The sequence below is a fragment of the Myotis yumanensis genome, unplaced genomic scaffold (assembly GCF_028538775.1).
Source record: "Myotis yumanensis isolate MYYU_CA2020_CCGP unplaced genomic scaffold, mMyoYum1.0.hap1 SCAF_2, whole genome shotgun sequence".
Classification (NCBI taxonomy): Eukaryota; Metazoa; Chordata; class Mammalia; order Chiroptera; family Vespertilionidae; genus Myotis; species Myotis yumanensis.
The window spans coordinates 100,708,844-100,732,569 of NW_027223753.1; the positions used below are offsets into that span (position 1 = coordinate 100,708,844).

Here is a 23,726-nt window from a genome sequence, read left to right on the forward strand (position 1 = left end):
CTCCCTATTCCTATAAGAACTACAGGCTTGAGCAGGAAAGGGAGATGGTCTTTTAGAAGGGAGTCTACCATTCTCCAGATCATGCCACCTGAATAAAACTCTTCCCTTTTGTACCAGCACCTATCTTACGAGTTTGGTTTTTGTTGCTGCAGGCAGCCTAACGTGTGTTTCATTACCATATGTGTACTTTTTTTGTGTGTGTGTTTTTTTTTTAAATCTTTATTGTTCAGATTATTACATTTGTTCCTCTTTTTTTTTAAATTAAATCTTTATTGTTCAGATTATTACATTTGTTCCTCTTTTTTCCCCCCATAACTCCCCTCCTTCCAGCTCCCACCCCACCCTCCACCCTCACTCCCCACCCACTGTGTTCATCCATAGGTGCATGATTTTTGTCCAGTCACTTCCCGCATCTCCCACACCCCTTTTCCCCCCAAGAATAGTCAGTCCACTCCCTTTCTATGTCCCTGATTCTATTATAATCACCAGTTCATTCTGTACATCAGGTTATTTATTCACTTGATTCTTAGATTCATTTGTTGATAGATGCATATTTGTTGTTCATAATTTGTATCTTTACCTTTTTCTTCTTCCTCTTCTTAAAGGATACCTTTCAGCATTTCATATAATACTGGTTTGGCGGTGGTGAACTCCTTTAGCTTTTCCTTATCTGTGAAGCTCTTTATCTGACCTTCAATTCTGAATGATAGCTTTGCTGGATAAAGTAATCTTGGTTGTAGGTTCTTGGTATTCAGCACTTTGAATATTTCTTGCCATTCCCTTCTGGCCTGCAAAGTTTCTGTTGAGAAATCAGCTGACAGTCGTATGGGTACTCCCTTGTAGGTAATTGAGCCTCTTTCTCTTGCTGCTTTTAAGATTTTCTCTTTGTCTTTTGCTCTTGGCATTTTAATGATGATGTGTCTTGGTGTGGTCCTCTTTGGATTCCTTTTGTTTGGGGTTCTCTGCGCTTCTTGAACCTGTAAGTCCATTTCTTTCTCCAGGTGGGGGAAGTTTTCTGCCATTATTTCTTGAAATAGGTTTTCAATATCTTGTTGTCTCTCATCTTCTGGCACGCCAATAATTCTGATATTAGTCCGCTTAAAGCTGTCCCAGAGGCTCCTTACACTATCTTCACACTTTAGGATTCTTTTTTCATTTTGCTTTTCCAATTGGGTGTTTTTTGTCGAATCTTTGGTTTGATTCTTGAGCTCCTCTGGTCTGCTATTGGGTATAATATTCTTTATTTCAGTCCGTGTATGCTTACTTTCTAATTTCTTTATCGTAGCATCGAGGGTCTCATTAGTTTTCGTGAGGCTCTGCACAAATTTATGGCAAGCCCTCAAAATTGCGATTCTTAGCTCCATATCCTCCATTTCTGTCATGTTTTTTTGTCTCCACATCTTTTATGCTTTCTTGGTGCACCCCCTTGTGGTTTCTCACTTTTTTTGTGTGTTGTACCATTCACCCAGTACCAAAGTTGTGTCTTTATGGAAAACGCTACACTCAATATTATATATTTCCAGCTACATAATCAATTAACGTGAGGTGTAAAAAGAACACACAGCACTGTGGGCCTTTAGCAAGACTTAGCTTTGCTAGTGTGTAGTTTGGTTACACATTTGACAAAGTTTGTATAAAAGAATGTATGGTAATTCCCAAAGTTTGTTTAAAGGAATATAATTCTTGATCTTATACTGTTTGGAGTGTAAGCAAAACTCATTATACAGAAAAGATGCCTTAGATCACAGAGAGGCTGAAATCTAAAGTGCCCACAGAAAGGCTAAGCAAGGCTTGCAGTTTAAGGTGTAAGATGGTTGTCAGACACGAAGGCACCTCGGTCTACACATCACGTACCAAAAGGCTGACCTCTGTTCTCTCAAGCACCTGATATTCTATGTCCCAACTGTCTAAAGATGGTCATTAAGGACTTTGCAATTCCCACTAATAAACTAATTTAAAACCCTAAGAGACAGTGTCTAAAAGAAAGAGTAAGCATGAAAACATAATATATAAACATATTTAATAGAAATATTAAAATAATCACTATATTTCCTCTCATTGCTAAAATCATGAAAGAATATTCCTTTTGTAATCAAAGTAATAACTTTTTAATCATGCAAAAAAGTATTTTTGTTATTACATTCATAAGCAGAAACTATATTTCAAAACAAGTGTATAGACTTAAAAAAGGCCTAGACTTAAAGAGAAAGTGGGATTTATTTAAATACTATTACAGTTTCATTGTATGCTGTTGGCATACTTATATTCACAGTATATAAAGTCAAAAAAAAATTAATCTTTTAAAGTCAGCTCTGAAATAGATGCATTTTCTTTAATACATTCACTAGTTAGTTCTGTTCTAAAACAGGAGGGAAGATAGATATATGACTCAACAAGTCAGCATCACATTTCAGTTAAATTGGAAGCCAATGTTCTGAGTAACCAAAGTACAAGTCAGTTCACCAGCTGAGAGTGAAAATTAGAATATAAATTGAAAAGCTCAAGAGAGACCTTCATAGAACATACTGTAACAAATATTAAAAATAGAATTCTCAAATTTATGATTTAAGAACACAATTTTTTTGTAGTCAATAAAATACATTCAGAGGCATCAAAAGCAAGTCATAACACCATATAGAGTTATTAAGAAGAACTGTGGCCCTGACCGGTTTGGCTCAGTGGATAGAGCGTCGGCCTGCGGACTCAAGGGTCCCGGGTTTGATTCCGGTCAGGGGCATGTACCTTGGTTGCGGGCACATCCCCAGTGGGGTGTGTGCAGGAGGCGGCTGATCGATGTCTCTCTCTCATCGATGTTTCTAACTCTCTGCCCCTCTCCCTTCCTCTCTGTGAAAAATCAATAAAATATATTAAAAAAAAAAAGAACTGTGGATTTCTAAGGGGTGTCTCTTAAATCCTTCCAATGGAAAACTTACAGAATAACATTATCTGCTGAAACATGGGAAGCACCAGTTTCATAATTTGATAAAATGCCGAGTAATACAGTCATTGTTCTGATAAATTTTTATTTGGGGAGATGGAGAGAATTCTCAAAATAGACTCATGGCTTAGAAGTAGTTGAGCTGTAACAAGAGCCTGGAGAGACACCATGAAATCAGCCCAAGGTGAGGTGGTGGTTCCATCTACTCACATTCAGTGTTATACCAGCCAATAAAGGGCTTTGACAACACAGTGAGTTTTGATATAACTTACTTTAGAGTAGAAAAAAATCAGTTAATTTTAAAGTAAATAACTATATAAATTGTATTTTAACTTAGTCTCATATTAACTGTAGTATATTTAACATATAGTCCTGTAATAAACAAACCAACTTTAACAATAAAGCATTTTCCTTCATGTTCTAATTAACAAATTTCTTTAACTATTTATAGCTAATTACAATCTACCAGCCCGACCTTGCAATAAATATTCGTGTAATATTTTAAAAGCCTAAATTCCAGCTGATATGATACCAAAATGTCGCTTAATTTTAACATTCACAGTACTGCTCAGAAATAGGCAGGTCCTGAGGTTCTAGAGAACGGAGTGAGCTCTTGGTGCTTTCACCTGGCATGCGTGGGTGATCACAGAATCAAAGAGCTGTGGACTGGTATCAACAGTGCAGGCTGTTGTACTTTTACTTTAAGCTGAGACTTTTAAATACAGGATACAGGGGTGGGTAAATGTAGGCTTTCAGCTATGAGTACATGAAACACAGTTTATTCTTGTATTATTTATTTGTATTACAACTGTAAACGTACTTTTGCCAACCCCTGTATATGTGCACATATATGTACAAACATGTGTGGATATGGATATACACACACTTTTTGATGAAAGAATAACAGCAATATATGTGAACCATTTTTGCCAAATGGATTCCATTTGGTTAATAAAAAATGTTCTTTCCATCCATCTATCTAAGTCCAGACCAGCTATGCAGATAGGATGCCCATCCGGAGGAACGGGAAGCATTTTCTTCCTCACCTTTGGGGAGTTAAAAAAAAAAAAGTATTAATCTTCTCATATCATACGTCGATGTTACGAATCTTTCTGTTCTTAAACTTTCAGTATTTATTGTTTATTGTCTTTCTCTATTAGATAATTCCAAAATAAAGTCTCCAGTGCCATTACATATTATTGAAAATAAAAGTAACTTTTTATATTCTTTTAAAACAGAAGCCTTTACATAACTTAGAACCTAAAACCAATCAATTTATGGTAAACCTCAAAACAAACCCCAAACAACTGTTTTTTAATCATTTAAAAATTAGGCTTATTGAAGTATAATTTACTTACAGTAAAATTCAACCTTTTAAGTGTAGCACCACCCCAACCAAGGTATAATGTGTCAAAGTTTTCTCGTGCTTGTTTGCCAGCACCCCTGCTACTCCTTTATAACCATTGCTTTGTTTTCTGTCCTTACAGTGTTTTTTCCTAGAAATTCATATAAATTGAATCACATTGTATATAGTCTTGTTGAGTCTTATAGTCGTCTTCCACTTGCACAATTCATTCAAGAACCATCCATGCTGCTGCGTGTATCAGTTCACTCTTTTTTTTTTACTGCTGAGTAGTATTCCATTGTGTGTCTGCACCAGTTTGTTTACTTATTTACCAGTGAAGGATATTTGAGTTGTTTCTAGTTTTTAGCAATTTAAAATGAAGCTGCTATAGTGGGCATGTGCTGGGGGTGGGAGTGGCTGGGGAGAGGTCAATGGGGGGAAAAGGAGACATATGTAATACTTTCAACAATAAAGAATTTAAATTAAAAAAATGAAGCTGCTATAAACATTTATGCACAGGTATTGTTGTTTTTTGCTAATCCTCACCCCAGGATATTTTTTCCCATTGATTTTTTTTTTCTGAGAGTGGAAGGCAGGAAGGGAAGGAGGGAGGGAGAGAATGAGAGACAGAGAGAGAATCATTGATGTGAAAGACACACATCCATTGATTACTTCCTGTACGCACCCAGAGCAGGGTGGGGGAAAGAACCTGCAACTCACGTACATGCCCTTGACCAGGAATCCAACCGTGACCCTTCGGTGCATGGGCCAAGGATTTAACCACTGAGCCATGCTGGCCAGGGCTGTGCCTAGGTTTTTAATTTAAAAATTTGTGAACGAATTCACATACCATAAAATTCACCCTTTTAGGGTATATAATTTAGTGGTTTTTAATATGTTCATGAGTTTTCTGTTTTTCTTTGTGTAGACATAGGTTTTCTAAACATCTTGGAATGGGACTGTTGCTGTACAGTGAAGGTATGCTTAACTTATCCTTCACTCCTCCCCTCCCCTCCACAGAGGCAACCATCATTACATTTAGCATGTACCCTTCCAGACATCTTTCTGTGTTTTCAGACATATATGTACAGTTGGGTCTCATTCAGAGAAGCATTTTCAAAGTTTTAAATGGAAAAACTCTACAGTTTACACATCACTTTCATTTCTTTTTCTGTTCATTGTCTGGTTTTATTCATGTACTAGAGGCCTAGTGCAGTGCACAAAAATCATGCACTCAAGAGGGGGGGGTGGTCCCTCAGCCTGGCCTGCACCCTCTCGCAGTCTGGGAGCCCTTGGGGGATGTCTGACTGATGGCTTAAGTCGGACATCCTTACCGCTGCTGCAGAGGTGGGAAAGTCTCCCGCCACCACCACTGTGCTTACCAACCGTGAGCCCAGCTTCTGGCTGAGTGGTGCTCCCCCTGTGGGAGCCCACTGACCACCAGGGGGCAGCTCCTGCATTGAGCGTCTGCCCCCTATTGGTCAGTGCGCATCATAGCGACTGGTTGTTCTGCCGTCGGGCCAAAACCGGCTCTCTGACATCCCCCGAGGGGTCCCAGATTGCGAGAGGGAACAGGCCAGGCTGAGGGACCCCACTGCTGCACTATCAGGGCCAGGGAGGACATGGGAGATTGGCCAGCCAGGGAGGGACCGGGGAAGGCTCCAGGGCGTGTCCAGCCCGTCTCGCTCAGTCCCGATCAGTCGGATCCCAACAGCAAGCTAACCGATTGGAGCTTCTGCCCCCTGGTGGTCAGTGCACGTCACAACGACTGGTTGACTGGTCAAGTGTCTGCCCCCTGGTGGTCAGTGCACATCATAGTGAGTGGTTGAGCAGCCTTAGCATATTAGTAGCATATTACACTTTGGTTGAATGGCCAAATGGATGACCGAACACTTAGCATATTAGGCTTTTTTTTTTTTTAAATATTTTATTGATTTTTTTACAGAGACGAAGGGAGAGGGATAGAGAGTTAGAAACATCGATGAGAGAGATCGATTAGCTGCCTCCTGCACGCCCCCCACTGGGGATGCGCCCGCAACCAAGGTACATGCCCTTGACCGGAATCGAACCTGGGACCCTTGAGTCCGCAGGCCGACGCTCTATCCACTGAGCCAAACCGGTTCGGCATATTAGGCTTTTATTATATAGGATTAGTTATGAACTGCAATAGACCAAATTACCACAAACTTATCAGCTTAAAATATATTTAGTCACTCAGTTTTTGTGAGGCAGGAGTCCAGGAATGGCTTAGCTGGGTCCTCTGTCTCAAGGTCTCTCAAATATCTACAATCAAGGCATCTTCCAGGGACAGGCTCTCACATGAAGGAACAAAGGAGAAGGATCTGCTTCACAGTCACAGAAAATGGCAGAACTCAGTTCCTCAAGAGCTGCTGGAAGGATGGCCTTAGTTCATTGCCACATGAGCCTCTCCAATATGGCAGCTTGTGCCAATAAAGTGAGTAAGTGGAAAAGGTAGAGCGTCTGCTAGCAAGACAGAAGTCACAGTCTCTTACAACCTATATGTAACATACTACCACTTTTGCTATATTCTACTGGCTACAATGAGTCACCAGGCCAGGTTACTGGCCATTTAAGGGGAGAGGATTACATAAAGGCACAGATACATGGAGGAGCGATTAATGGGGCAGGAGGCCTTGTAGAAGTCTGTCTTTCACAATCTGCAAGAAGAGCTTCTATGCCCTAACTGGTTTGGCTCAGTGGATAGAGCATCGGCCTGCGGACTGAAGGGTCACAGGTTCGATTCCGGTCAAGGGCATGTACCTTGGTTGCAGGCGCATCCCCAGTGGGGAGTGTGCAGGAGGCAGCTGATCGATGTTTCTCTCTCATCGATGTTTCTAACTCTCTATCCCCTCTCCCTTCCTCTCTGTAAAAAATCAATAAAATATATATTTAAAAAAAAAAAAGAAGAACTTCTAGAAAGCTCTTTATTTAGGGATGGATAACTGGGCACTGACTCTGCTTTCTCCCATCAGAGGAGGTGGCTCTGCTCCCAGGAACAATGAGAGCTAGGAGACTGTACACATTTCCCAATACAAAATGCAGAGATTATTGTGTGTTCATCTGGAATAAATGATATACTCTGGGTATAGGTCTTGTGACACAATAAAACTCAATCTGTGTTCTCAGATCTGGCATGTCCCTGCTCTGTCAATATTCCTGGCAGCTATTCATCTCAAGTAAATAACCAGAGCAGAGCCATGCTAAGATATGGAGCCTTTGCTCTTGCCCTGAGCAATTGTTCTGTTCTGATAAGGTTCTATAGCCTCTGCAGATCCAACCAGGCACTTATAGTGAGTATGTCAGCGTGCACTGAAGGGTCAAGGTTTCGATTTCTGGTCAGGGCACATGCCCAGGTTGTGGGTTCGATTCCCTGTGTGTGGAGGCAACTGATGGATGTTTCTCTCTCTCTCTTCCTTCCTCTTTCTCTCTCAAATCAATAAAAATATATCCTCAGGTGAGGATTAAAAAAAGCTTATGATAGTCTTTGCATTTTTCCCCATTGTGTTTGTTGGACTTTTTCCTCTTTATGTGTACACAATGTTGGACCTTGGTATATAAGTAACAATATACAGCTCTGTAAATGATAACCTAGTTAGGGAGTAAAGATGTACAGAAGCAACTTTTAGTTCTGGCCAGAGCAGCAGAGCTGAGATTCCAGTTTTGCACAGGGAAGTACTATGTAATTAACATATCTGGAGAGCAGAGCTAATTTATCACAAGTTGTATCTCAAGTAGACTGCAATCTGTGAGTTGTGCTGGGATCTGATAAGCAGGGAGCAAGCTGAGTTAACATTTACATTGCAAGTAGAGTGACAATATTTTCTCAGCAGTGTCTTCTTCATGTCACATTTTTGGGACTAATGTGGCACTTTATGTTGTGTTACTTATACAGTGGGGCCTTGACTTACGAGTGTCCTGACTAACGAGTTTTTCGAGATACACGCCGTCTCTCGGCCGATTTTTTGCTTTGAGTTGCGAGCTAAAATTCGGGTTACAAGCCAGCTTCAGATACCCCACCGCTAGTTGGCGCAGCGAACGTCACAGTGAACGCCACAACATCAGCCCAGCATCACATGTCTCACTCGTTCACTTTTTGATTTGACATACGAGTAATTTGAGTTACGAGCTCCGTCACGGAACGAATTAAACTCGTAAGTCAAGGCCCCACTGTATAGAGATGTAACAGGCAGCAACCAGGAGCTCATAACACTTGCTTGGGGTGCAAGTTGGGCCCTTAAGAGGTGTTTATCATAAGGATTTTAATGTCACTTATCAGAGTTGGATTACCTTATTCCCTAAACTAATGCTTCTCAAATATTTGTAACCTAAACCCATAGGAAAAAAAAAAAGACATTTTATATTAGGAACTGACAGTCAGACAAATAATCAATATCCATACATATACCTAGAGAGTTTCAAGAAATAATTCTTATTCTTACTAAATTCAATGTATTCTGATGTGTCTTTTTTTTTTTTTCAAACCCTCACTTGAGGATATGTTCATTTTAGAGAGAGGAAGGAAGAGGGAGAGGGTGAGAAACATCAATAAACAAAATTTAAAAGTTATAATTTTAAGTCATAGTGTTATGAAAAAGATTTTAAGTATACACACAAAGTCTCAACCACGAGACAACATTTAGTGTAAGTCATAAAACAAGTTTTAAGACTTTGCTTCACATACCTTGAGCAATTGCAGCAAGTTTTCCCTTTTCTTCAGGGCTGAGCTGTAACATTGTGTCTATGACAGGAAGAAGCCTCTCTCTTTCACTACCTGGCTTTAGGAAAATGAACTGTAGCAAGACATTCTTCAAGTACTCCAGGTTAGCTACGGACTTCTCTCGCTCTTGATTTCTTTCCAGTCTTCTAATTTCACTTTTGAGAAGCTAGTATTAGAGAAATGACTTAAAAGTGGGTTTTAGGAGCTCTGGTTAAACATGGCAGACTGAACAAATGCATTTTTCTTCTCTTCCCCCTGTCATGCCCCCAAAATGACAATAATGGAGAGCCTAGGAGAGGAGAAAAATGTAGATAAGAAATATCAAGAAAGTCCCAGAAAATGGGAGACCAGCTGCTGACCAAGTACCAGAGACAAAGAGGAGAGAATGGATCCCACAGAAACACAGAGAATCTCCTGCCTCAGAAGTACAGGTTACCATGGAAACTGAGGACTACATAAAGTCTATGTAGGTTAGTACCAGATGTTCCCTCTACCTGTGTACTCTCTATAGAAACTAAGCCAGAGGGCTCAGGGCTTTGGGTTGCTAAACATATTTTAAGGAGTGCAAGCCAGTCTAAGAGCAGGGGCTGAGTGAACATCTGTATCCACCACCAACCCCTTTCCCTGCCCTGCTCCCAGAACCCCCAGCAGTTAAGATGCACACAGTAAAACTATGTTTACATGATGAACAGCATATCACCAAAAATAAAGTCGATTTTAGGATAGAGTGAAAATTCTGGAGTGCAAGATAATCTAAAATACAAGGAAAATGGAGCAAAAGATATGAAGAAGATGGTAGAATGTTAGTCTTTGAGGAATATTTCTGGGTTGAAACAAAAAAATATATATTGTTTTAGTTCATCATTTTATAGGTTAGTCCAGGAAAGTTAGCCAACTCTGTCCTAAAACCCAGGGCCATTTTAGAAAAGTGACAATAAGGTCTAAGAAATCATATGAGAATGTATATTTGTGGAAATAAAAATATAAATAGTCACTTAGGTTCACAGGATTAGTGATTTGTTAGATGTGATAATATTTTGACTATGTGGGAAAATGTTTTTTTTTTTTTTAATAGAGATGCATACTAAAATAGTTAGTGATGGGATGTCATAATATATTTAAACAGAGGCCCGGTGCACGGATTCATGCACTGGTGGGATCCCTTGGCCTGGCTTGCTTCCTCTTGCAATCTGGGACCCCTCGGGGGATGGTGGAGACCTGGTTTCGGCCTGATCCCCGCAGGCCAGGCTGAGGAACCCCACTGGTGCATAAATCCGTGCACCGGGCCTCTACTATGCATATAAGATCTTTGGTTAATCTCTTCCCGCCCTCCCCCCTTCCCTCTGAGATTCATCAGTCTGTTCCATGTTTCCATGCCTGTGTGTTGAGCGTCTGCCCCCCTGGTGGTCAATGTGTGTAATAGCTACCGGTCAAATGGTTGGACACTTAGCATATTAGCCTTTTACATATATAGATGTACTGCAAATAACTGAATAACTTGGCATTAAAAAAGTTATTTTGACAAGGACAACTGGTGGTCCTGCATGGCACAGAGAGAAGCATGTGTTTCTTGGAAAGGCAGGGGTTGGAATTTTGCTCCACCATTTACAGCTTCAGGTGTTCTCTTCAGTGCTTTTGTTAGAAAGGACAAGGGTCTCAAGGTCTGGTGGTTCTCACTAAATGCTATGCTTGCTAAATGTTAAAAACCCAGGGCCTGGCTCATGAGAACTACTCAACAAGTAGTATGACAATATTTAGAGAGTCTATATACCATTGAGCTAGAGTGGACTATATAATTTGTGTAATCCTCAACTGCTCCACAATATACCTTGTTCTTACACATTTCTGGTGTCTTTAAAGGAGGAAAAACTCCCTATGCTATTTTACCATCTGTGGAAAGTAGTTTAGTGCCATAAATAGCAGAATAATCTGAATAAGAAATGCTCCATGGTTTATCTTTAAATACTCATTAAGTTTTATTTAAGTACATGTAGAATAATGACTTGTGAACATATGTCTACATTCTAAATCTATTACGTTTCTTAGAAAAAGTAGGAGTTAAAATAGTATTTATATAATAGATATAAAAGCAATTAATATTTCTTGATTTCGGGAATGTAATACCATTAGGAATCAAGATGTTATGGATACACCTGATCTGTGAATTTTTAAACTTAGATAAGAGTGTGTAGAGGGCCAAGAAACCCAAATTGCATTTTCTTTGGCAGTTTTTGAGCCTTACCTTAATTTGCTCCATAAGGACTGCATTGGTTGCTTCCGTTTCCCGAAGCAGACCATTTAAGTGATCGGCACTTTTTGTTGTGGAACTGAGCTTTTGCATCAATTCTTCTTTGGTAAATTCAACGTGCCACAAAGGAGGCTCTGTAAGATGTTGTTCCAGTAATTAATTTTCAAAATCAAGATTACAGATGAAGATTCTAAATAAGAGAAATATCTTAGTACAGATATTTTGCCCTACAATATTACATAGGTCCACTTTCTTTGCCATTCCTCTAGTCATCATAACACAGTTAAAAACTTACATGTTAAATGTAACAAAGACAATCTCTGTTGTAAGGCATATAATCTAATTACACATAAGTTCTATGAGCCCCAATTCTGCAATTTATTAGGCTTTTATTTATAAATCATTTTATTAGTTTTATCACTCAACCTCTTCTATCTATTAATGTTCCAAGAGCTTGTGTCATTTTACTTATAAATGAAGTAGTAACATTTACTGATCACTCATATCAGAGCGCCTCAAGAATTTTATATGAGGTGGAGTAGTTATTATTATTCAAATTTTCCAAATTTTGAAACAAGCTTAGCGTCAACAAGTAATTTTGGCAAAATCACAAAGCCAAGTCTGATTCTAGGGTCTAGTGCTACTCTATAGTGACGCTTCCATCTCACCACTATTAACTTCACTTAAGGAACCAGGAGTACAGCCTCTACCCACATCATAATCAATGATTGTGGATAATCAAGGACTCCAGATCCTGAAACTTCAGAAAGATGACAGATTCCCCCTGAACTGTGAACATTAGTTAGTATTCATTATAGGTAAGAAAAATATACCACAACTTCACTAGTATATGGAAGAAGGCAAATTTAGCACTATTGCTTTATCGAGAGGAATAAAATTGTTTCTTAGAATGGTGAGAGAATATCATACTTTGTAATACTACCTTAGAACTTCCAGCTATCTATTTCTGGCTCAAGCTTAGGCAGGACTAATTTTAATTAAGCAATTTTTTTCTTCCTTCATCCTGCAGGAAAGTTTTCCATTTGAAAAAGGGTGGAACACTGAAAGAAATTTTACTGGAGTAGATATAAAAGCATTTGTAATTTTGAGTAATATTGATTAGACAAGACAGTAAAATTAAATAAAAACATACTTAAACAAAGAAACATACCAAGTTTAGTTTCGGGAGAATTAAGAAGCTGCTCTAAAGACTGTGTGTGAGTGCCAGTGGAAGATACAGACTCCGTATCAGTGGTCTCCATCCCTTCTCCCTCCTCCCGGGTTATACAATGCATGTCCAGCAGGGGGAGGTCTGTGTTTCTCTTTTCTCGAAGGTTCTTCACAGGTTGGTGGAAAGAAGCTGGGCCTTTTTTTTTTTTTTTAAAGGGGAAGTGAGAGAGTGTTCAAAATTGATAAATTCAGCATTAACAGAGATACACAATAAAATTAAAATGATCCTAGGAATGTCAGATGACAAGGAATTTGAATAAATAGAATAAAAAGTAAATGATGTATAAAAAATAATTTCTAAAACAGTCCTAAAAATGAACTTGTAACCACACTTAAGTCATTTCAGCAGAAGCTATAAATTAATTACTACTAGTTAGATAAGATAAACTATTAGATAACACAAAGCTCACAACATAGAGACCTCAACATTGGTAGAAATTCTAAAACTAGATTCCAGCTATTTTTGAGGATTAGGTATTTCAGCTGGCTGCATACTTTCTGACACAACAGACTTGCTGACTTCTGCTCAGCAAATGTTCTTGTTGATCACTGCCCTTATACCTCTACTGATTCCTACCATTGTCTGCTCAGTGTTCAGGCAAGAAGAACCTAGAGTTCAGGACAGGGAACTAATCAGCACTAATTCATGGGCAAGGCTCTCCTGCTTGCTGGTAGTGAACACTTGCATAGAAACATACGGTTGGTAAGACACTTTCAAACACATCACATTATCAATCCCAAGAAAACTGAAGTTCAGAGAAAGTAAATGACTTTGCCCAGGGTCTCAGAGCTGGGTCAGGGACCAGAATTCTAATCCAGGTTTTTTAACTTCAAATTTCACTTATTTCCCATTCCATGAAGTTACTTCCCATTTTCTTTTAATATATTTTTGTTGATTTCAGAGAGGAAGGGAGAGGGAGAGAGAGACAGAAACATCAATGATGAGAGAGAACTATTGATCAATCCACACTGGGGATTGAGCCCACAACCTGGACATGTGCCCGGACCACGAATCAAACTGTGACCTCCTGGTTCATGGATGAACGACCAACCACTGAGACATGCTGGCTTGGTGGCCTCGCATTTTCTTTCAAACATTAGCCCTCTGGCTACATTTGTTGAGGCATTTTCCTGGATTTCTGATATTTTCCTAACTGCTATTCTACTGCTGATTCTTAGACTACAATCTCTTATGCAACCCATGTTTCCCTGGCTGATTACTTCCTGTGCTGATTCTTGGCATATGTTAAGTTGTCTTAAAAGTTGGTTTCTGACCCTGATGAGTGACTTATAACTGATGACATTTTTCCATGGGAAACAGTGTTAAGTATGAAGCTGATACTTAATACTAAAATGTAGCCTCATTTCGGCTGACATATTTCCATCTCTTCCAGAAAGTAGACTGCTACTGGGTGTGGCTGAACTAAAACTCCAACTAATCAGAAACTTGAGAGGGAAGAGCTGTATTGGCCAACCAATCCTGTAAGTTCAGTGCTGCTTGAGTGTTTCCAAGCCTCTTGCTCTCTTAATATTTCTAATTAAGAAATATATACATTTTGATGACTAGTGAAAAACACCAAACAAATCCAGTGAACATTTAAATCTGACAGGTCATGATACTCACACAGTATGTTGGAGTCAGAGAAAGGAAATACTCTATTATATGGAGGTTGACAAATACATGAAAATCAATATTCTCTGGTATAGGCTGGTTTAAGCACAATCTAGAATGGTTCCAATATCTTCTCTGTGAGCAAATCCAAAATTCATTAATCACAGAATCAATACTGGCTGTTACCTAGTAAATTTTCTTTTCTTTTTTCTTTTTTTTTTTAAAAATATATTTTATTGATTTTTTACAGAGAGGAAGGGAGAGGAATAGAGAGTTAGAAACATCGATGAGAGAGGAACATCGATCAGCTGCCTCCTGCACATCCCCCATCGGGGATGTGCCCGCAACCCAGGTACATGCCCTTGACCGGAACCGAACCTGGGACCTTTCAGTCTGCAGGCCGACGCTCTATCCACTGAGCCAAACCGGTTTCGGCAACCTAGTAAATTTTCTATTTTCTTAAGAATTTGTGAAGAATGTATTTGAGTGACATAAATACACAAGAACATGAACAATGATTGTTTCCATGTGTACATACATACTTTTTGTGGTCGATTCACTCTTAAGCTGGAAAAGCTGAGTTTCCACCTTGGAGAGCTGTTGCTGCAAAGTTTCCACTGTCTTTCTGTGCTCATCCTGCAAATGCCTCACTTGATCTCGGAAGCTGCTGCGAAGGACCTCATTCTGGGATGTCAGGTGACTCACAGTTTGTGCATGTTCAGACTTCATCATCATGTTCTCTGATTGTATTGAACATAACCTGAAGGGTGACAGGCATGTAATTCATATGAGATCTTTCAACTTAAGATGCCGACTCAGCCTTTCTTAACTGGGCCCTGCAAGAGAATTAGCCCTGAGATAGGATGAACTTCTCTCCTATGCATCTAAGATGGGACTAGCTGTGTAACAATCTGGGGAGAAATGACACTGGCTGTCATCTAGTTCAAATCCTAGTCTGTGTTCGTAGTTCAGAGAGGAACCTTGGTTGAGGAACTATGTTGTATGGTTTAGATGAGTAACTTCCTTCATAGTTTAGCAGAAAAAAGCACTATATTTAGGGTATAAATATTATACTTTAATTAGTGCACTTTGGGTTATCTTATGTGGTAGCTCATATAAATACAGGATTAATATATTTTTCGATTATCCCAAAAACACACAAAAAGAACACTCTTTTGATTCATAAGGAAAGCCTTAAAGGAAAGCATCGCCTTCTGAGCGAATTAACATGACACTTCGAAACACAAAGACTTAGCTTACTATAACCGCTTCTGAATTTCCCTGCACCCAGGTACCCAATTAAAAATACAGGCATCTGGTTCTCTTCCTGGAGCCACTGAATCAGAATATCCAAAGGTAATCCTAGAAGTTGCCTACTTTTAGCAGTTTTCCATGTGATTTTTATGTAGTCAGACTGATCCTAGTAAGGGACCTACTATTTGGAAACTACTATTTTTAATAGCTTAGTTGTAGTATTGATGTTCTATGTTTGACTTTGGTAAAACAAAACTTTTTTTTTTTTTTTTTTTTTTTACACAAGGGATCCACAAGTACACTACCATAAAAATTCAAACAATTCAGAAGCAATTATAGAAAAACAGTTAAATCCCTCTTTTTATTCACACCTCCCTACCCCTACAGTGTAAAACCCCAACTCCAGGGGTAAAATTCATTAATGGTCTAGCATGTAGCTTTCCAAAATCTCTTTTGTATGTGTTACACATATGGACACCACATACGGTTTTAAAACAAGATTTAGTTGCTAAAGGGGGACATATGCAATAAAGAATCATGCTTCAGAAAAGGTGCTTGTTTTATTAATCCTCACCTGAGGATATTTTTTCCATTGGTTCTTAGAGAGAATAGAAGGGAGGGGAGAGACAGAGAGAGGAGAACATCCATCTGTGAGAGAGATGCATCAATTGGCTGCCTCCCACATATGCCCCAACTGGGGCCAGGGATTGAGCCTGCAATGGAGGAGGGAACTATGTTGTATGGTTTAGATGAGTGCCCTTGACGAGAATTGAGCCCATGACCCTGAGAATATGTTTTTATTAATTTTTAGAGAGAGAGAGGAAGGAGGAGAGAGAAAGAACCATTGACGTGAGAGAGAAACCCTGATCACTTACTTCCCATATGCACCCCGACTGGTGATCAAACTCGCAACCTGGTATGTGCCGTGACCGGGAATCAAACCTGAGACCCTTTGGTGCATGGGACAACATTCCAACCAACCGAGCCACACCAGCTAGGGCCAGAAAGGTATCTTAATTGCCAAATTCATATCAATTAATGAGTTTAAAGAATGATAGTATATATGCTACCTCTTAACCCTGCATTTTTCCTGCAAGAATTTTGTTTAATATGTATCAAGGAAGTAAAGAAAGAACCATTAGCTATCACAATAATTTTCTAAGGAAGATAAAAGCTGCATTTTAGAACTAGGGTTTTCAGGTGGTGTCAGTGACACTTCTGAATCTGCCTGTTTGAGAGAGGTAGAAGTTTAAGTCACACCTGGAACTGGAACAACTGTGATGATGAAAGTCCTCTGTTCTTGTCCCAGCTGTTACTGCGGTGTTTATATTAATTAGGTCTCTATTTATTCCTCTACCACTTAAAAAATTCTCACACAGTAAAGTATGAATATTAAAATGTTTAAAACAGAGAATATATAAAGAAAAGGCTATTTGTTTGGGCTAGGGCACAGACAGCACAATATCATTAGCGGAAGAGAGAGAGACATCGATTTCTGGTTCCACTTATTCATGCATTCATTGGTTGCCTCTTGTATGTGCCATGACCAGGGATTGCACACACAACCTTGATGTATTGGGTCAATATATCAACTGAACTACCTGGCTAGGTCAATAATATCATTAGTTTTTCATATTTTTGGGGAAGACCCCTATAAATATCTCAAAATGCTATGAACACTGTCCAGCACTTAGAAAAGTGACTGGCACATAGTAGGTGCTCAAAAACATTTATGGAATGACTGAATTACTTCAGAGGCATCACTTGCACTTTATTTGTGTTAACAATATAGTTAGCAATAACTTTTCTAGAGTAAAGAATAAGTGTTGGAAATTTCTGAAGTAAACATCAAGTATATACAGTATTATAATATAAACTAACCTCATGGTAAACCCTGGTGATAGTTAGAAAATTGATAGATCTTTCCTGAAACTTTTGATGTATGAAATTAACATACATAAATCACACTGTTAAAAGATTAAAAAGCCAAAAAAATAAAATGCTTTAACTTTTAACATTAGTATACAATTGGGCATGTATTATAAACACATCTGAGATACATAAAGTATCTTTGATGAAAGACACTCAATGAAGAATCCTTTTCCTCAACCTAGGATACAACTAACATTACCACTCAATTTCTTTATGACAAGAATTCAAAGTTCCTTGTTCACAATAATCTACTTATTCTGCCAATACCCCTAATGTCTATTTATACTGATTAACAAAAGTAACAAGTTGAAGACAGAGCTGCAAAGGTAGGTTGCATATTCTTTTTAGTCAGCAGCTATTTTTTTACATGTTTTCCTCTAAAGAGAAAGAAAAAAATACTTGTAATTTGACACATGGTAGCAAGGTAGTGTTTTTTTTTTTTTTAAGGGAACATTCTGGCCATGAAGGCTACAGGAAAGACAGAGTATTGAATGAATACTTTCTCTTAAACAAGCTAAGAACAAAAATAACCAAAAGGGAGAGTTTTAAGATAGACACTTAAAAGGCAGAAATATTTTGCTGCCTGGTACAAACACTGTTAGTGCTGTTAGCAACCGTACTTTTCCCGGAGTTCCGCCTCTTTAGACACCGTTTCCTGCAGCATCTTGTTGTGCCTTTCTAGCAGAGTATCATGTTCAGACTGTAATGTCTGAAATTCAGACACATTGATCTGTAAATTATTTTGGGTATCTTGTAATTTGATCTTTAGTTGGTCAACCAGCATTTCCAGGTGTTCTCTAAAATAAACAGAAATAAACAGTTTAAAATATTTTTGAAAGAAGTGAACATGATGAAAATTTTACTTTTAATCTTTCAAAGTCAGACTTTTGCTATTATTATGGATGATTCTAAAGTAAATAAAATAATCAGAAGAATTCAGAGACTAGAGTTAAATATGATGCAAAAGACATTGTCAGATTTTAGATCTCAGGCACTTCAGGTTTAAACTTACATGTTTCATATTCAAAGGGGCAGACCATTACAAGGTATCAAAATAACATATTTTATGTTGTAGGACTATGCCATTAATTTAAAAAGAAAAAAAATAACACAGTTCTAAGTTAATCATTATGAGAATGGTAGATTAGATCAAGTTATAGTTAAACAAGTCCTTGGAGGAAAACAAAAAAGTACTTGGAGAAAGAAAGTCCCTGGAGAACTTGGACTTTGTAGCTAGATCTTGAATTCCAACCAGTAATTCTACCACAACTAGTACAGTACACTATATTGATTAGTTTCTTTTTTTTTTTTTAAGTAATGTATAAGAAAGTAGAAGGGGTCAGTCCCCTCAGCCTCTGCCGCCACCCCTCTGCCAGTGCTCCAGAGCCACTCGCCACTCAGGCAAGTGGTCTGGCGGGGGAGGGAGCGAGGCCAGTGGTCCTGTGTGCTCTGCACAGCAGCTCCATGGGATCAGCGTGAGGCGTCCTGTGCTCTGAGGACATTCCCACTGCTGCAGTGAGAGGACCCATCTTCCGTGGATTGGGAATTCCCGGAGAGCTGCGTTTGTGAACAGCTGGCAGGAATTTCCTAAGTCCCATCTCTTCATTTTCCTTTGTGTTGCATTTCGGAACATCCAGAAACCATGAACACGAACAACATTAGTAATGAAGAGTTTGGCTGCCATTTCCTTGATGAGGGCTTTACTGTCAAGGACATTCTGGACCAAAAAATTAATGAATTCTCTTCTTCCAATGATAAGGATGCTTTCTATGTTGCAGACGTGGGAGACATTCCAAAGAAACATCTGAGATGGCTAAAAGCTCTTCCTTGGGTCACCCCATTATGCAGTCAAATGCAATGACAGCAGGACCATAGTGAAGGCCCTAGCCGCCATTGGGATGGGATTGGACTGTGCCAGCAAGACTGAAATACAGTTGGTGCAGAGTCTTGGGGTGTCTCCAGAGAGGATCACCTATGCAAAACCTTGTAAACAAGCGTCTCAGATTAAATATGCTGCCAATAACGGAGTCCAGGTGATGACTTTCCATAGTGAGGTTGAGCTGATGAAAGCTGCCAGAGCACATCAAAGGCAAAGCTGGTTTGTGTAATCAACCCAGCGCTGGACAAGTATTTTCCATCAGACTCGGGAGTGACACTTGTAGCTGAGCCAGGCAGGTACTATGTTGCATCAGCATTCACACTTGCAGTTAATATCATTGCCAAAAACTGGTCTTAAAGAACAAACAGGCTCTGATGATGAAGATGAGTTGAGTGAGAAAACCTTTATGTATTATGAGAATGCTAGAGTACATGGATCATGTAATCGCATCCTCTATGACTATGAGCACATGAAGCCCCTTCTGCAGAAGAGGCCCAAACCAGATGAGAAGTATTACTTATCCAGCATCTGGGGACCCATCTGTGATGGCCTCAATGGCATCTTTGAGCACTGCGGCTTGTCCGAGATGCACGTGGGAGACTGGATGCTCTTTGAAATCATGGGTGCTTACACCATGGCTGCTGCTTCTACTTTCAGTGGATTGCAGAGGCCGACTATCTATTATGTGATGTCAGGGCCGACATGGCAACTGATGCAGCAAGTCCAGAACCGAGACTTCCCGCCCAAGGCAGAGGAGGATGCTGGCACCCTACCTGTGTCCTGCGCCTGGGAGAGTGGGATGGAGCGCCTCCCAGCAGCCTGCATGTCAGCTCGCATTAACGTAGAAGCCATTTCTGTACTGTTATGTGAGTGTAGCTTGACTTAAGGGATTTGGGGGGACCATTAACTTAATGATTGGTAGTTTGAAATGTCTTTGTAAGTGGGGTTGGCACAGATGGAACAAGGTGGAAGGCCTAGGTGATGGGGTCACACTTATCTGTGTTTCTATGGAAACTATATGGATGTTTGTTTTATATGGATTTTTATTCAATTCTCAAACATGCAATGAGAGCGCCCCTTAGCTGCCAGGCAAGCATTTGTAGCTTATGCATTGGCAGAACCGGCCCAAGGCTTAGTGTTGTGACCTGTTTTAACAATAAAGTAGTTTGGAAATTAGGCATTGAAAAAAAAGAAAAGAAAAAGAAAGTAGAAGGAACATATAACACTCATATTAAAATAATGTGAACCGCAAATTCTGGCACAATTAAAAAGTCAAGTCTTGGAAATGGTGACATTTTTATATTGTGTAAATATTCAACTTTAGCTTTAAGATGAGCTATTGATAGAGAAAATATCTCATCATTTTCATCCTATAGTTGCTATTTTTAATGGACACCTAAACAAAAATTAATACAAGCAAAAACATACAAATACTGCAGGATATTTAGTTCTATTTGGAATAGTAAGAGTCAGATGTAAAACTGCTTTAACACTGAACTTCTACTTATAAAAAGAAAATACACATGCTGTAGAATGCCCTATCATTTATTCCTAGCATATTTTAAAATAATTTACAAAAGTATGTTAGTTTTAAGAAAGCATTAAACAATACACTATTGAAATAGTAACTGAGATGATCATAAACTTAAGAAAATCCAATTCTAGACCAAAGATTTAGTACTTCATTTAAAACTTGTGAAATAAGTAAAATTTTAGGAAACTTCTGTTTAGCATAATTAATAGTGAATAAGTATATCATGTAAACCTTTTTATTCTTGTATTTCTAAACTTTCAAGATTGGGAAACTTTACAATGTAACTTTGTCTGTGTTTCACTATGACCAGATTCTACTGCAAGGTGAAAATATTATGCCTGTATTTCAAAGCCTGTAGCCTGGTTTCACTGTTTCCTTTACACATATTTTTGAGTTTGTAACAGTGCTTTTCACAGTGACCTTCCCCTGCTGCTGTCTGGAACATAGTGAAGCCAATACCTTTCTCGTTGCTGATTACATGCAAAATACCAGTCAAAAGAAATCCAAGTAGGATTTTCAACCTACTGGGTGGAGAATGTGCCATGGGGAGAAAAACCCTGCATGTTTCCTATAATTCAGACTTTACCTTTCTTGTTTAGCTTCCTCAGTTTCACCCTGAGAGGCAGATTTATTTTTCTGTTGTTTCAGAACATTATGAACTCGGACTTTGTAGCTTTCAAATTCAGAGGTTATAGCAGCTTGTTCCACCTATAATATTTAAAAGAGAGAAAAATTTTCTATTGCATTTTCTTAAAAAAAAAAAATATATATATATATATACACACATATATATTTTTTTATTGCTTTCAGAAAGGAAGGGAGGTGGAGTGAGAGAGAGAAACATAAATGATGAGAAAGAATCATTGATTGGATGCCTCCTGCATACCCCACACTGGGGATTGAACCCACAACCCAGGCATGTGTCCTGACTGGGAATTGAACCGTAACCTCCTGGTTCATAGGTTGACTCTCAACCACTGAGCAACGATGGCTGGGCGCATTTTCTATTGTAACATGATCCTCTACTGTCTTTCAGAGAGTAATGCATTAAGATGACAACTTGTTTTTGAAAATGAGGACAATGGCTAACACCTTTTAGCCCCTAATTATTAACTTCAGCTAAAAACTGTGCTTGGTCTTACACTTTTTAAAAGATTTTGAATGATGTAATTTTGTCTAACTAAGATATGCATCTACCATGTTTTATTCCCTGTGTGGACCGATAAAGAAGATACCTATTAAGAAGGGCTCCTGGTGGCTAAATGGCTCAAATTTTAAAGTACAAAGCCTAGAAGATCTTGGCGTAGGTGAAAGCCTGTACTCATTGCCTCCCACAACCAATCAAAATTACAACTAAAATACAGAACCACCATCATTCAGAACTGCCTGAAAGCTGGCTGAATGGAAGTCCTACAACTAGAGAAATAAATAAGAAAGTACTTTGAGACTGGTAGGAGGGGTGGAGGCACAGAAGGGGTTGGTCCAACGACCTTGTGTGCCCTTTATTTAATTGAAGCGAGATCGTCTCTGTGGAGGCTATCAGCGTGGAGCAAGGCGTCCTAGCCCCACACCAAACCTCCCAGCCCAGGCTCCCAGAGATGGGGAGAGAAGTCCCTATAACCATGGATTATAGAAACCAGCAGAAATTGTGGCTGAGTGACACAGAGGCTGCTAGAGACCCGGGTGTTCCTCTTAAAGGGCCAGTACATGAACTTACTGACTTGATCACTCTGAGCTCCAGCACTGGGCAGCTTTAGGGGACCCAGACACATACAGGGAGGAACTGGATTGTCTGGTATCGGGGCAGAAACTCAGGGGTGGCTTTTTACCAGACAGGAGTGCTCACAGGGGACAGTGTTCCTGTCCTGGGATCTTCCCTGTCACAGGCTGACAGGCAGACATATTTGAGTCTCCATCAGCCTGGAGCATACTGTTAGTTCTGCCCTGGGAATTCCCTGAGATCCCACCCCATCCAATTTGCAGTCCCACACAAGCTGTTTGTAGCAGCTTTTCCATATGAATGGCCAGACCGGCGCAGGCTTCAGACATTGCTAAAATCTCTTAAACAAGCTGTAGCTGGTGACAGTGTGCCCCAAACCTATCAATAAAAGGCCCAAGACCTGGCACTAGCACCACCCTGTCTTGCTTCATAGCTGGGCCTAACCTGGGCACCTCCAAGCCCAATGCAAATAACAGCCATCTGTAGATCCCTCTGTAGCTCCTGCCGGATAGCCCAGGCACTGGCTGACTTTGAACTTCCCTGAAGGCCCTAGAACCTGTGCACCTGTTGGACAGCTTCAAACCATAGCAGATTACAACTCTACACATCCACAAGTGACCTACTCAAGAGGCAGACTCAGTGAGCACCCAGCCCCACTGAAGCAAGTCCTGCTCCATAGGAGTGTTTCCTGCACAGCAGCTCTCCCATTGTAGTTGAAGTTGGTCCTCACAGCCAAGTGGCCTGGAGGTCAATTCCTCCCAGTGACACCAACAGCAATCAAGTCTTAACTATAAGACTGTATACAGCCCACACAGGGGCATACCTAGAATGCCCAGCTCAGATGACTAGGGAGGCTGAGCCACTGGGCCCTACAGGACAACTACTACACAAGGCTACTCTACCAATTCTAGGAGACATAACAGCTCTACCTAACACATAGATACAAACACGGGGAAGCAGCCAAAATGTGGAGACAAAGAAACATGTCACAAATGAAAGAAATGGAACCAAGCAAACTACTGGATATAGGGTTCAAAGCCATGGTTATAAGGTTACTCAAGGATCTTCATGGGACTTAGTGAGACTTTTGAGGATCTTAGTGCAAATGTCAAAGACATGGAAAAGGACCAATCAGAAATTAAGCATACGCTAACTGAAATAAAGAAAAATTTAGAGGGATTTAACAGTAGAGTAGAGTAGTACCAGAATCAAATAAATAATTTGGAATACGAGAAAGCAAAAAACACCCAATCAGAAGAGCAAAAAGAAAAAAAGAATCCAAAAATATGGAGATAG

General features: G+C 39.5%; 1 protein-coding gene and 1 pseudogene across 2 annotated transcripts in view; one reads left to right on the top strand and one right to left on the bottom strand.

The window, feature by feature from the left end:
- Positions 1-2,115: 2,115 nt before the first annotated feature.
- GCC2 (GRIP and coiled-coil domain containing 2) overlaps positions 2,116-23,726 on the bottom strand; it is a 95,821-nt gene continuing 74,210 nt past the window's right edge. The window contains exons 17-23 of one of the 2 annotated variants that reach the window (XM_070405867.1): positions 21,297-21,418; positions 17,918-18,094; positions 14,654-14,871; positions 12,441-12,635; positions 11,264-11,403; positions 8,986-9,187; positions 2,116-3,984 (exon numbers count right to left, since the gene is read on the bottom strand). In XM_070405867.1, the coding sequence (XP_070261968.1) occupies positions 3,914-3,984; positions 8,986-9,187; positions 11,264-11,403; positions 12,441-12,635; positions 14,654-14,871; positions 17,918-18,094; positions 21,297-21,418 (1,125 nt within the window). In that variant the 3' untranslated portion in view covers positions 2,116-3,913. Of the gene's footprint in view, positions 3,985-8,985; positions 9,188-11,263; positions 11,460-12,440; positions 12,636-14,653; positions 14,872-17,917; positions 18,095-21,296; positions 21,419-23,726 lie in introns of those variants that run through there. The other variant, XM_070405868.1, reaches the window with a different exon arrangement.
- On the top strand, positions 18,940-20,062 carry LOC139004410 (ornithine decarboxylase pseudogene; annotated as a pseudogene).